Raw genomic sequence first — 15123 nt, forward strand, 5'->3', positions numbered from 1 at the left:
GCAATTACACAAATTAAGTGTTTTCTCTAGCAGTGGTTTCACAGTTTGGTCAGACAAGATTCAACTTTATAATTAAGGTAGACTTTGACCTCCTTAGGACAAGGATGGTTTGTCTCATTCTTTCCTTTTTTAATTCAAGACTAACAATATATTGGGGTGTATATATATATATATATATATATATATATATATATATATATATATATATATATATATATATATATATATATATATATACTATTTTTATGTATTCATTTTTATATTTTATAAGCCAGGACTTTAAGATTTGTTGAATTTAAAAAGTAAACCCTGAGAAATATTCAAAGACTTTCTTGCCTATTTGCCAAATGCACTGTCAATTTCTTGGTTAACGGAGTTCAGACGAGCCGAGATGAAGTGTGGGAGTTTTTCAGCCTCATATCCGAGAACTGACTCAAGTACACAACTGCAGCAGCAGCGCAACTGGCTGGAATTATCGCCCATCCCAGAAGCATAATTTACTCGGGCAAAATATTTATACAGAGGCGGACCGAGATCACTTATAGCAAGTCCATTGACGAAACCCAGTGGAAGCAACCCACATTGAAGACTCTGTAGGGTTCTGGTCGTTCTCAGTACTTTTAAGGAACACCGCTGGTTCAGACATCTCAAGTATTCAGCAGCATCATGAACTTTTTGGCTGTATTACATTGTGTGATACTTATTTCAGTTTGTGAAATACTTCATCGAACGAATGGTAAGTGAACGACAATATTTCGCTTTACCCTTAACGAGAATTAGCCATGGTTTTACTATAAATAAAACCAAAAAACATGGTTAGCCTACTATAAACCATGATAACCACAAATCAACCATAGTTTTGCTACACTAGCCGTGATATTTGTAGTAAAGCTGTGATCAATAGGCTACGACAATAAATAAATAATAATAATAAATAAATAAATAAACATTGGTTACTATTACAGTAATAAAGCTGTAATTCTTTTTCGTAAGGGACAGCCTTCTTCATTAGTCGCTTTAGACGTTTAGAAACTTTCATCTATAAATGTAAAATAAACACACGTTTTAATATTTTTTAAAGAAAACACAAAAGTAAGTTTATAATAATGACGATGTAGCCTACCGTTCAATACTGAAAGCCAGCGTGCAGCTGTTGCTATGGATACCTCCTCACGCAAAGGCGATTTCTGTTCACGAGCGTAAACATTTAATCATTCGTAAAACATTCGTGGTTACTGAAATGTTGTTTTAAACAAACACACACACATATATAATGATTAAAAGTTTACGCTCCTGAAAAAAAAAAAAAAATATATATATATATATATATATATATATATATATATATATATATATATATATATATATATATATATATTTTTTTTTTTTTTTTTTTTTTTGAGAGCGAGAGGGGGGGGGGGGGGCTATATATTCACAATTCAGTGTAAAGACAACTAAATGGCACTTCAGAAGCACTTTTTATATAAAGGTTTACTTATTCTGAGCCAGGGTTTAAACTGTTAGAGAACAAACAAACCTGTAATACTCTGAAAAAAAATCTAATTTTACGACAAATTTCAATGGGTAATATGACATATCTGTGATCATCTTTGTTTTAGTTATCCGGTCTCATATATGCCACTGAGAAGGAATGGAGAAAAGACATCACAAGCCGATGTCAGAGTTGTATTGTTGGCATTTTCTCTGAGATGGATTATGTGTGTTTTCATTCTGTATCTGTTTGTCTAGCTGGCATGTGCTGGCTGCAGCAGGGTCCGGAGCACCGCTGTGACATGGTGCTCATGAGGGGCGTTAGCAGGGAAGAGTGCTGTGCAGCCGGCCGTCTGGACACTGCCTGGTCTAACACCAGTCTGCCGATCAATGAAGTCAGTCTGCTGGGATTCCTGGGAATAGTTTCCTGTAAGCCGTGCAAAGGTACAGACTCGGATTTACCTTTTGTTCCAAGATCTCAGTAGGATGACTGGGTCGTCCCGCTGCGTAATGTTCTAACTTGTTGATATCAGTGTGAGACTCAGTGCTGAAGTCCTCTTGAACTGGTTAATACGCTGTAAGAAAAAAGGTACACAAGATGTCATTGGGGCAATTTTTCAAAAGGCACCAATATGCACCCTTTTGGTACAAAGAGTACTTTCTGAAAAGGTACAACCCCAGTGAAAATTTTTGTAAGTTTATTTTGGAGTACCCTTTCCAAAATACAGAAAGCACATTTGCACATTACAGAAATTTCTTCGATTCCAAATTAGGGCTGAGCCCATTTTGGTTGAGGAGATAAAATCTAGTACTTGGAGAGTATTCATTGGAAATGCAATTCTTCAGCAAGTTTAAAAAAAACGTGGATGTACACCAGATGTTTTGTTTAACTTTCCCCGGCTGTTGTGGAAATCATTTACTGATAGCCTTGGCCAGGTATGTGGGTTCATATAAGGGCTCCAAACCTCTACTATCATCAGACATTTTAAACACAGAGTGTTATCACTAGAGTAAACAAGTTAGCTGACGTGATAATTAGAAAGTATTTCCTCTGCCCAGTTAGACAATAATTGTGCTCAAAATTATAGTTTTGTGGCTTTCAGTGCATATCTATTAGCTTTGAGGTCATCTGTATGATAGTGTACTCTTAAAATTCACTTTTAGTAGATATATGCATTTAAAATTTGTAGTCATCCTCCTCCAGGGAAACCAGTAAACTGATGACTCATCCTGCACTCATTCATTTTGTCCAATCAAAAATGTCAATAGTGTAGTCAATTTGAAACCATGCAGCTTTTTAAAGTTCAACATGGCAAATCTGTGCAAACAGTTTCACCAACGTTGAGCAGACTGGGGGGAAATAATTCGCCCTGAAACAAGAGTCCTGATCATGTGGATTCCTACAGAAATGACCATCTTTGGTCTGCAAAAAATCTGTTGAACAATGGTAAATGTGAGTGCACCTTAATATGACCCACTTCTGATTAGCAATAGTAAGTTGCAAATTAAAATTCCTGGTTGTGAAGATTTTCCCCTCACACGAAATTACTGATCATGTGGATTCCTATTGAAATAACATGGTTTCATTTGTAGAAATTTGCTGAAAAATGGTAAATGTGATCACACCTTATTAAAACCTACTTCTCATTAGCAATAGCAAGTTGCAAATTTAAATTCCCAATTACTGTACATTAATTCCTACTGAAATGACTGAATATCGCCTGCAAAAATTCCAGTACATGTGACTGCTCTTTAATAAGTTCTACTTTCCGATTAGCAATACCAAGCAATCCAAGATCGTGTGGATTTCACCCTCATATAAAATTCCTGATCACGTGGATTTCAATTTAAATGAATGGATTCCCTCCACAAAAATAGTAGCAGTAAATGTGACCGCACGTTCAGTTCTTCTGATTACCAGTAGCAAGATGCAAATGGAAATTCTGGATTTTTGTCATTATGCATAAAATAAATAAATCATTTGACACAAAAGCAGCTATTTTGTCCCTCTTCTCTTTCTCCTCACTCTCTCAGCATTGACTCTTTCACAATGCTCGTTGGAAAGCAGACTTGTTTTGCCTTTCCCTCTCGGAGATGACTGAATTCCAGCATGCCGCAAAGAAAAATGTGTGCCACATGCTGAAGAGGTCTGGTCCTCATAAGCCTCAAACACAATCAGAATCATTAGACACTGGAGGAGGGCGGACTGGAAGTGAAAGAGTGAAAGTCTGTTATATTGTTTGTTCCATTGCGTTTGCTTTCCAATATCATCATAAAACTATATGGAACCTACTGTGTAACCTCCCCAGCGTGTTCTCAATGTCGAAATGCTTCAAAGCATTCCTGAAAGCTCAACTCAAGCTTAGCGTCTGTCCGCCGCATTTCCTTACATTTGTTTTTCGGGGGCAGACAAGGCAGTTCGTAAATCATCTGTGACTGCCCGTGGACCTTGAGGAAACATAACAGGGTTATGCTGGGATTTCCATCGGAGGTGGAGGTTTCTGAGTCGGCCTTGAGTGATTTGGTTGGCCTCACAGGGAAGGGGAGCAACAGGATATTAAAGAACTTGCAGGAATGGGAACCAGAAGCTGGGATGATTGGGCCTGAATCGTAGAAATGTTTTCTGATGTGTTTTGTTTGCTGTGGCTTGAATGAAGTAGAATGGACAGTTATTGGAAAATATGTTAATGAATGACTCATTGACTCAGAATGATTCAACTTGCTGTTGAGTTTATGAGAGTTTGATGTTAGCATGTTGCTAAGCTAAGAGCATGATATTTAAAAATGCATAAAAATACAAATATGAGGTGACTTTTCAGTATTGAATGAGTATATACATTTCCTTATTACCAACTTTTCTCTGGCTTTGTCCACCAATTTTCTTTTGCAGAGAACTGCGAGGGAGTCAACTGCGGCCCTGGAAAGGCGTGCAGGATGAAGTCTGGACGTCCCCAGTGCGTGTGCTCTCCAGATTGTTCCAACCTCTCCACTAAACACGGCGTGTGTGGGAGCGATGGAAGCTCATACAAAGACGAGTGCGCGCTCCTGATGGCTCGCTGCAGAGGTCACCCTGACCTGGAGATTATGTATCAGGGGGAATGTAAAAGTACGCTGCTGATTTTCAGGTTGCATTTATTACTTTGCTAAGATGTTTTGCAGGCTGACTAAAAAGCTTCAGATTCAGATTTAAGTGCATGCTTACCATATGTATTCTGAAAAAACATCCAAAGATTTTTACCAGTCCCTTGTGAAAAAGAAGTGCACATGACTGTATTGAATGAGCATATCTAGTGTACTTGAAGTTGAACTTGGAGTATATGACTTTCTTCTTTCATACGAATGCAGTCAGAGTTATTTTAAAAATGGTCTTTGATCTTTCAAGCTGTTTGCTGCCTCTCAGTAGGTGTTGCACTGCATTGGTTTATAAGAAGTTTAATAAAAAGCACATCCATTAAATAAATGTCTCACACAGCTCCAGGAGGTGAACAAAGGCCTCCTATAGCGAATCAATGCGTTTTTGTAAGAAAAAAAAACATGTTAAAAATTTTACTTTAATCTAGCTTGCACTCACTGTTGTAAAAGGGAAGCAGTTCCAGGGGAATGATGTATGAGTTCTGCATTGCGCATGCACCGATGAGTCTTATGAAAACCAATGTTTGTTAACAGGAGCAAAGGAAGCAAAGTTTCCTTACTTCAGCAAAGGAAAACCAGTCTCCTCTTGGTTTATATCGAAATCCTCCGACATTCTTCTTTACAAATCCTCGTTTTGTAGTTTTAATTAGTGACCGTTGTTTTGTTTTAATCTCTCCTCTGTGTTTCTGAGTGCATCACTTCTGAGCAGCGCATGCGCAAATTTTTTTTTTCGTGTGGCGACATTGTCTTTTTAAGCTACCCAGTTGAAAATATGAGGCTTAAAAGGTTTTAAGGCTGCATACTATTGTATAATATGACATGCATTTTTTTGTGGGGGGGTTAGCAAGTGTAGAAAACAGTTGGGTCTCTTGGTCACCTGCATGTTTTACCATGATCTTCTTCTAATTTTATTGAATTTTTTCATAATTTTCTTCACCCTTAACACTCTTCTTTCAGAGTCCTGCTCCAATGTCGTATGTCCTGGGACGCATACCTGCGTGACGGACCAGACCAACAGTGCCCACTGTGTCATGTGCCGCACTACGCCCTGCCCGATGCCTATGGTCACTGAGCAAACCATCTGTGGCAACGATAACATCACCTACCCCAGTGCCTGCCACCTGCGTAGGGCTACCTGCTTTTTGGGTCGATCCATAGGTGTCCGCCATAATGGACACTGCAGAAGTAAGGTTTTACTCACCCGGAATTGCTTGAAGTTTCTGACATATCCACACTGGACTTTAACTCATTTTAACATTGTGTCTTACAGGTAATGAAGGAAGTGAAGAAAATTCACTCTTCTGAAAATGTGAAGAGCAGATCCGCTCCCTGTAAATATTATGATGGCACGTAAGACGTGAGAGAACCTGTTTGAAACCACACAGACTCACAACATGGTCCTCTGTACCAAAGAACAACTACTAGTATTTTATATAGGGCTGGGTATCGAGTTTGATACTTTTTAGGAACCGACCAAATGGCCTCGATACAATCGAGTATCGGAAAATGGCTTGTTGTTTGGCACCAAATTTCGATACCTAAGGGGTTCATCTCATCAATGTCAGTTAGCCAATAAGCATGCAGCATGCTTGATGTGCCTAAATCAGTGATTGGCTCTGGTGAGGCATCAAGGAAAATACGTTGCATGACCATTCACATACATTGTAGCATCATGCTACATAAGACAATTTATAAAATTTATACTATGCTTTTACTCCAAACTTACTGTTATCGAGTGTTTGTTATAACATCCGATTGTGATCTAATGATGGTTTTGGTCATAAAATGTTGGAGAAATATGTTATTTATAGCCATTTATATCGAGCTTTGCAGAATCTCTTTAAAATAACATACAAGAGTCATATACTGTCATAAACGACAAATATTTAAATATTTTTCTGAAAGTGTAACCCACCTTCATCATAGAGCGGGTTATAAATGTGTAATACGAGTGACTTGAGCAGCGAATGTCAGAACAGTGACTGATCGCGGAAGAGAAAACACAGAGAGACAGTGCTAAAACCAGCTAACACTCATCAGTAAATCAATAGAAATTGAATATAAATTATGGTTCTGTCTAAGCTATGCATTTTAAAATCCAAATGCACTATTGTAAATGCCTACGGACATTAGTCCCGGGGACATCATCCGTGAAGAGAGGGCTTGTCTGTCTCCTGAAAAAGCAGACATGCTATTTTTTTTATTTATTCTCTAGTAAGATGAACTGCTGGATGATTAGTGCTGACTTAAACTCTTCATTTTGCACTGAAAACTATTTCAACATTATTAAAACGGTGTGCACTGATTTATTGTGTTGGTTACATTCTGTTGCTTTGTGCAGTGGCTCAGGAGTCTTTGAGTCTCTAAAAACCTCAACAAACTGGAAAAACAAAAAGTTTTGAGGTAATGTGTGATGTAATCTTGTTAAAATGGTACAAACTAAATTTGTAGCGAAAAAGTATTGTTCAGGAATCAATTTATCGGTATCGATATATAGAACATTTTTTAATGATACCCAGCCCTTATTTTATACTCATGTAATTCATATTTACAGGAAATGTGTGGTTTTAACAGGAGAACTGTACTGATGAATTGACAGTGTGCATATTGTAAATATATTACGAGCTACTATTTATTGGGGAAAAGTAAGGAAGTTATTGTTATTTATGTTAACAACATATATCCATACATAAGCTGCCTTATCAAGGTATTTATTGTGGCTTTTGCTTCAGTTTCCATCTACATGTATAAAATGAATAATGTAAGCATGCATGTCCCTGTACCTTTGAATCTCCTGATGATTACTGGATGATTTTCTTGTTCACAAAGAGCTATTCCTTGTCAATTTAATATTTTAGAAAATTACTTTTCTGCAACATTTTGATGTTTTTATATTTTTTGATGTTTTTGTTATTCTATTAATTAATTCCCTTGGTTTTCCAGACCTGTTAAAACATGTTCCTAGTTTTCTAAGAACCTTGACACGAGCTCTCTGTTTGCCAGACAGAGGATATCATTATCGTCAGCCATTAGCTTTGTGTACGATGACCAAAAACCACTGAAATATCTTCCTGAACATTCCTAAGTGCAGTATTCCCCAAAAACGTGCCTCTCTGCAAAATCCATGTGGACTCACAGTTGAAATTCTTCTGGACATGGGAGACTACTTACTCATTGAGATTAAGTGTTGTGCCTGTACTGTTTGTATTCAGAGGGATTACTCAGCCAAAACAGCTACGCTTCCAGGCCATGTTCACCCTGACGTGAAGACCAAACTAAGCCACCCACCAAGAGATGAAATTACCAGCTACAGTCTCATGGCAGCAGTTTTTAATGAGGACGCTGGGACAGTCAAAGAATGTACAGTACATTCTTCTGTTTTAATGGTTTTCACATTATCGGGTTATGTTTTTGTTGTTTTGTGTCTGATTTATGGTAACTTGACCCTGATTTATGGTTAAATGGTCATAAGGAGAATTCCAGAGACTAGATGTTTTGTCTGATTCCCGGTAAATCGGATGGTGTTATGTGAAAATGAAGCACAACGTTTGATAGATGCAGATATTTGTGTAAATCATTGTATAAGTTTGTTCCATGCATTCCTTTCAGACGATATTTTAACTTCCTGTAAATAGAGACCTTTTGCAGTTTCTGAATATATACTGTAAAATTCAGTTTATACATTTGCATATTTTTGTATTGTTTACTTACAATTTTTAATAAAACACAAAATTAATTTTGAGTTGATCTCATGGTTCTTGCTGACTGAAATGATTTTGGGACCCAATTCATGTCATTTAATAATAATAATAATATATATATATATATATATATATATATATATATATATATATATATATACTTTTTTTTTTATAAAACAATAAAAGACACACACACACACACACACACACAAAAAGTTTAACCATGCAGATAATAATTATTATTATTATAACAATAATAACAATATTAAGTTATCAATAAATAATAATAAAATAATAATTTATACAAAATAATTGAAAAAATATTAATATTTATACAAAATACGGCATCTTTTTCATATGAAATATTATTTTGCAAGTGATAATGGCATTTTTTGTATCTATGAATTTCTGTAATAAATTATCAAAAAATAAATTTCTTGCCAATGAAATATTTTTGAAAATATCTAATATGTTTCTATAACATTTTAGGTTGTAAATATTTTATATTAGTTTGTATTTAAATCATAATAGTTATTAACATGGGTTACATACATACTAAATACATACTTTGTATATATATATATATATATATATATATATATATATATATATATATATATATATATATATATATATATATATATATATATATATATAATATGACTTTCAAGATTAGATAACATAATATTTATTTTCAATTACTTTAAATTTAGCTACTGCCAATAATATAATATTAATTTTACAATTAAAAATATTTATTACTATGTTTATTTATTTCAAATGGATTATTCAGTGTGAGTCCCCAGGTGGCCTAAAAACAAAAATGAACAGGAGTCCTTAATTCAAATGATTCTTTAAAGTTCTTGATTTTTCCTCATATAACATTGTTAGTACTTGGAACGATTATTCGGCTGTCTGTGAGTTAGTGCTTTAACTAATAGTGGCAGTAGTGAGAAATATAGGGGTTATTGACTCATTTTCTTGTCTGAAAAAGCTCTTGTTTTTCCCCCTCTTTGAGAAGCGCTCCTGAATCCCGACTGCACTCCGCATCTGGTTTAACTTTTAACGATGTTTATATTCTGATCCAGGGCTCTTTTATTACATTTGGACTGGACTTAATTGTTTGCTCTAGCAGGCCATAACAATTCCATAAAAATGTTTGTAATGCATTGTTTCGACGTCTCCCTTTTCTCCATGTTTGAAAAAATAGCCGTTTCTGTTTGTCTAAAATGTTCCACAGTAATCCAGAAAATAATTTACGGGCCTGATTTCATTTTCTTGTTATGACAGAAAGGAGGTCATCAGGTGTTCAGTGTCTGAAATTATGTTCGCCTTCTGTCCACATAAGAAACTAAGTTCTGCTTGTTTGAGTGTTCAAGTAAATCCACAATACACCATATAGAAGTAAATCGATCTTCTTGTTGTGTCTAACTTAGAAGTTCTTCCACATCCTGTAATTGATTCATATATGATGTGACATTTTTATTCAAAATTCCTCTGCTAGAGAATCACCTCTTGTGCGTCACTTGTGTTGTCAAACTTATTATGAATGGCGCCCCTAAATTGTTCACTGTGTGTGTCATTACAAGCCGGTTTACCGATTCAAAACAGGAAGTATAACCCAGACGGTATCAAAACATAGTAATTACGTGTAGCATGACAAAATAAAGTTGAATGCCATATGTTGTCAGGATCTGCTATTAAATACGTTAAGTATTGCAGCCTTCACTTTCTGGATGAATACAGTGAAGGGAACCTGATGAAAGACGGCTAAAAGCCGCATTCGACTGCTTTAAAACAGTTTGTCAGTCCACAGATGCGACAAAGTTACGCAATGTGACAAAATCAATACAAGGTAAGTGCGTAAACAAAATCTGATTGGCTTTGGAACACAAACATACACATTTAGTGGAATGTTCAAGCTGCTGTTTCCTAAACAGTGAAAGTAAACAGTGATCAAATTGTTGATTGCCTGCGGTCCTCATTCACTTTCGCTAAATGGAAATGAGCAACTTGGACATTCCGCAAAGCATCTCGTTTTGTTTCACGCATGAAATAATGTCATGTGAAAGTCATTTGGGATCGAAAAGAATTAGAAACGAATTAGGTCTATTTACAGATGTAAATTGACCGAAACCACATGCTTAAGATTAACAGGTGCAACCAATTACATTTGCTTCGAGGAAAATAGATTAAGACAACAGTATGTATCGGAAGTTATGCAACCTCTAAATGTCCCGGTCGAGTGCAACATATACAGCAAACGGAGCAGAGATTTTATCTGTTGACTGCCTGATCTCATTTAGTCTTGCTGTGTGGTCTAAAACTTGAGGATAGGATTTGAAATAATTCTATTATGTTTCAAATTAAAATAACACGTGCATAAATGCCTGTTCATATTGAAACATCAGAGATTTATTTTCATATGATAATTAGCGAAATGATAATCGAATATAATTTTATTTCCATTTCCACCAAATTTCAACCAAATTTACTTAGAAAATGTTGCATGCTGGATGTTGGAAAGGAACTCTGTACATTTAATTTTCTTTGTACTCTTTTCAAATGACTTAATGTCTCCTGAAATCCTCATTTTCTTCTCATCTAACCAAATGGAGTCCTTTTTCTCTGAAAGTCAGCCATATAGTTGGCTTATCATACATGATCTGTTTGCAGGACAGGCCCTCAAGGACAGGTCATCTTCGTCTGTTGTGCACGAGAACCACAAAAAAACATCCAGATCCATTACCCTCTTATCTGCACCATCAAAGTCATTACTGGTCTGTAACGTGAAGCAACTGTAATGTTTTCAATGCGGCGAGGCCTGACCAAGTCCAATTGACTAATCTGGACCAGTTAATACATTCCAACAAGCCGATAGCAATCTAACTTCACCATGTCTTTGTGCCATAAACACGATGGGTGTTTCCAGCAGCAACGGTACAAACTTTAAATAAATCACACAAAAGCAGATGTTTAGCACAATGTCAAAGCTGCTCTTTTCCATTTAATGAAAGTGGATGGTGACCAGGGGCTGTCGAGCTCCAAAAGAGTCAGAAAATGACCTGAAAAGTATCCCAGATGACTTCTGAAGGGATTAGACAGGATGCTGGGTTTCGAAACACATGACAATGAGTAAATCATGACAGAATTTGAGTTGTTGAAAATAGGCCTTGTTATCAGGAACACGGTGTGTTTCTTCACCTCGTGTGAAGCAATAGTCCCAGCTGGTGTGAATAGCTCACATCAACAGTATATTACTGTTCTGTCTGATGCATGACGCTTGCAGATGTCTTGCAGGTGTTGATGACAGTATCCAGTTGTTCAAAACCTAAACTTGTGCATGACTCAGGAACCGAGGAAGTTTCAGTCTAATGAGTCTAATCAACTCACTAACTACATATGAACGAACAAACAAACACAAGGACAGTAACAACTTGTGCAAACTGGAATTTCTGTAGTCCTGAATAGCTGTCGGTGCTCTCCAGACACAAATACTCCAACTGGGACAGACGTGGGGGTGTCACACGTGGACCAGTGGATACAATAGCTGAGTTAATGAGTGCAAACATAGCAGCATCTGTGCTGTCAGATTCCTCCAGTCATGGCTCCCACACACATCAGATAAAGCCCAGAAGAACTGAAGACTTCATGAACTGAACAACCTTGTTAACAGAAACATGATTCCAGCTTACTGTTACTGGAGCACTTGGATGTAAAAATGGGGGTGTTGTCTTATTATTTCTCATTCTTAAGCATTATGATTTGGCCCACTGAACAATATTGTGCAGCCAACTATTTTTATGTAGGGCTATAATGGCAATGTGAAAACTAAATAACATTTTTATGTCATACATTTTAGAGTATTGTTTATTGTTCAGCAGCGTTGGGGAAAGTTACTTTTACAAGTAATGCGTTACAATATTGCGCTACTCTCTAAAAAAGTAACTAATTACTTTACTTAGTTACTTTTAAGCACAACCTTTAGTTTATCTAAAGTCATTTTTGCTCATTAGTATGGTTGAACTGGATCATCAAAGGTCAGCAGCAATTAATAAAATGGGATTAGATACATTTGTGTTATTTAACATTTAATTATTGCAAGTTTGCATCATATTCGGAGTTTGCATTTCACTGTTTTAATTCATTTTGATAAACACTAAATCTGTTTTTAGCGCACACATTGTTCACAGAGTGCTGTATCCAAGCATGTTAACAGAAAGTTGAGTGGAAGGAAAAAGTGTGGAAGAAAAAGATGCACAACCAACCGAGAGAACCGCAGCCTTATGAGGATTGTCAAGCAAAATCGATTCAAGAATTTGAGTGAACTTCACAAGAAATGAACTGAGGCTGGGGTCTTTTTGAAAAAGTAACTCAGATATTTTCTTGTAAATTAAAAAGTATTGCGTTACTTTACTAGTTACTTGAAAAAAATTATCTGATTACGTAATTTGCGTTACTTGTCATGCGTTACCCCCAACGCTGTTGTTCAGATAACAGAGAAAAACATGTTTTTTACTTAATGGCCTACTGAATTTGCTCACTGAAAAAACAAAACACAACCCGTAATCTTTATAAATAATTGATTCCCAGATGTAAAACGGAACAGCCCATGTTTTGCTCCAAGAGTTACTCTAGGTCATAATAGTGGTGAATGATATCTGAAATCATGGTCAGGCGAGTGGACAAGGAGCTGTGATTGGCTGAAGGAAAATTATGCAGAAACTCCTACTTTCTCCCTCAGATTCTTATCTGTTTCTGTCAACTGGAGGCATTTCAATATAGGTAGCGCACAAACCTGGCAGCCACAGGGTTTGGATTGATATTTTACAGATAAATCTCTATGGGCCATTAAATTATCATTTCTACAGCCTGCATGGGATTGTGCTTAAGCAACTTGGAAAGTCAATCCAAGAATGAATTTATTGCCTTTCTTTCCCTAAGACCCCTAGGATTTCTTTTAAATGTGATAAAACACTTACGAAGTGCTTAAAATGCAGATGCAGATCTTGTGCCTTGAAATCCACCACGGTGCTAAACTAATAATTTTTTCATCATTTTTCATTTGCTGACTGACTTTGAAAAATAATTGATTTAGTGAGAGTGGAATTTGATTTGTTTTATAAGCTATATTACCAGACTCAAAAACATATTTTAATATATCTGGTATAATGTGTGATGTTCTGTAATCTACATAAAATTCTGATTTCATTGAATTTATTTATTATTTGATTTCAAAGAACTACTGTATTATTTGTTGAACACTGGGCCCCCGCAAAAGATCAACATTGCTCATGGGAAAGGCCATAGTCTTGATAAACATTTGAGAAATTGCGCCACCTGCTGGTTAGAATATGTAATCAAAATTCAAACTGAATCCATAGTCAACAGCATGAAACACAATCCAAATATCACCAGAAAACAACGGCAGAATCCAAACTAGACATTAGATAAACCTACTATTTATATATAAGCCAAAATAAGCTGGAAAGTATTTATACTTGTACTTTCTTTACTGAATGTTTGTACCTAGATCTGCTAACTGTATTCTCTAGTCCGATTTAGTCTGAGGTCCATCGCTGTAATTTTCTGTGTAGAAAACTGAAAGACTGGAAACAGAGTGTATATGGACAGCCATAAATGGACAAAACATTGATGTTTCAGCCTCTGGAGGCTGCATAACAGTTATGTAACAGTCCGTCTCTGACATATCTTTTAACAGCATCTACAGTACACAAATCTGACTCAGTTTGCTTTGATTTATGTTTTAGAATAACATGTGGAAATGTAAACGTTAACTACAAAACTTAATTTTACAAAGAAGAAACTTAATACTGCTCATCTAAAAATCATCCTAATGCTAAAATGCTAATTCTTACACACATGGGTTTTAGGAGTACAAGTAGGCCTATTTCCATGTTTACATCCCCAGTGTGTCCACAGACTTTTGAGAGAGAAATTTTATTGTTGAGACTCCTACTTGTTTGTGCAAATTAATGGTTTAATGGTTTGCAGAAACGAATAGAGGGGTAAATAAGTAGCTCATAGTTATAATCATTATGTGAGTCATAGAGAGCAAAGCTAATTTCCTTGAAACAGCCTGACCCGTAAATGGCAATTTGCCTTATTATGTTGTAAACAAATGATCCATTTTTGTTTTTGTATCAAACTGGGGAAATGCACTTTAAAGAAGCAAATTATAGTCTACATATATTTTTAGTACTGAAATATTAATTAGCTGAATCACATTGTATACATTTTCCTTGCCCTTTTTGTCTTTAAAAATAACTAAATAAATAATATAATAAACAAATATATATATATATATATATATATATATATATATATATATATATATATATATATATATATATATATATAATTCTAAACAAGGCTTGTATATTTATTTTGAAAAATGTTCATTTTCATTGAAAAACAACACTTCATTAAACTTTTTTTTTTTTTTTAATTGGTAGGATGGTCTGGTTAGGTTTAGTTGACAGTGTTGTTATTCATACGGCACCCTCATCTGCATTATTACAGAATAAGACTTTATTCTCATTGTTATCAGGAAGATGATTAGCACAATCCTCCAGTTTTGCAGAGGTCATACATAGTCTTTTTTTAAGCAAATAATAGAAACCTTTTGGGAAGAAATAATGCTACACCTAAAATCGTCTATCTGCTATCTTGGCACACTTCTCATATCTTTTTTCAAAAGTGCGCTTAACTGTTTAGAAGCAGATCTCTTAGAAGTGAAAGACACTAAGTCAAATAATGAGAAAGAACCAAATTGCCT

General features: G+C 35.6%; 1 protein-coding gene across 1 annotated transcript; it reads left to right on the forward strand.

The window, feature by feature from the left end:
- Positions 1–404: 404 nt before the first annotated feature.
- LOC113064922 (follistatin-related protein 3-like) lies at positions 405–8152 on the forward strand. The gene is made up of 5 exons (XM_026235937.1): positions 405–736; positions 1750–1935; positions 4382–4597; positions 5581–5808; positions 5894–8152. The coding sequence occupies exons 1-5, from the start codon at positions 667–669 to the stop codon at positions 5926–5928; spliced, it is 735 nt and encodes a 244-aa protein (XP_026091722.1). The 5' UTR covers positions 405–666; the 3' UTR covers positions 5929–8152.
- The last annotated feature ends 6971 nt before the right edge of the window (positions 8153–15123 follow it).

The sequence above is a fragment of the Carassius auratus genome, chromosome 47, assembly GCF_003368295.1.
Source record: "Carassius auratus strain Wakin chromosome 47, ASM336829v1, whole genome shotgun sequence".
In the NCBI taxonomy this organism is placed as follows: Eukaryota; Metazoa; Chordata; class Actinopteri; order Cypriniformes; family Cyprinidae; genus Carassius; species Carassius auratus.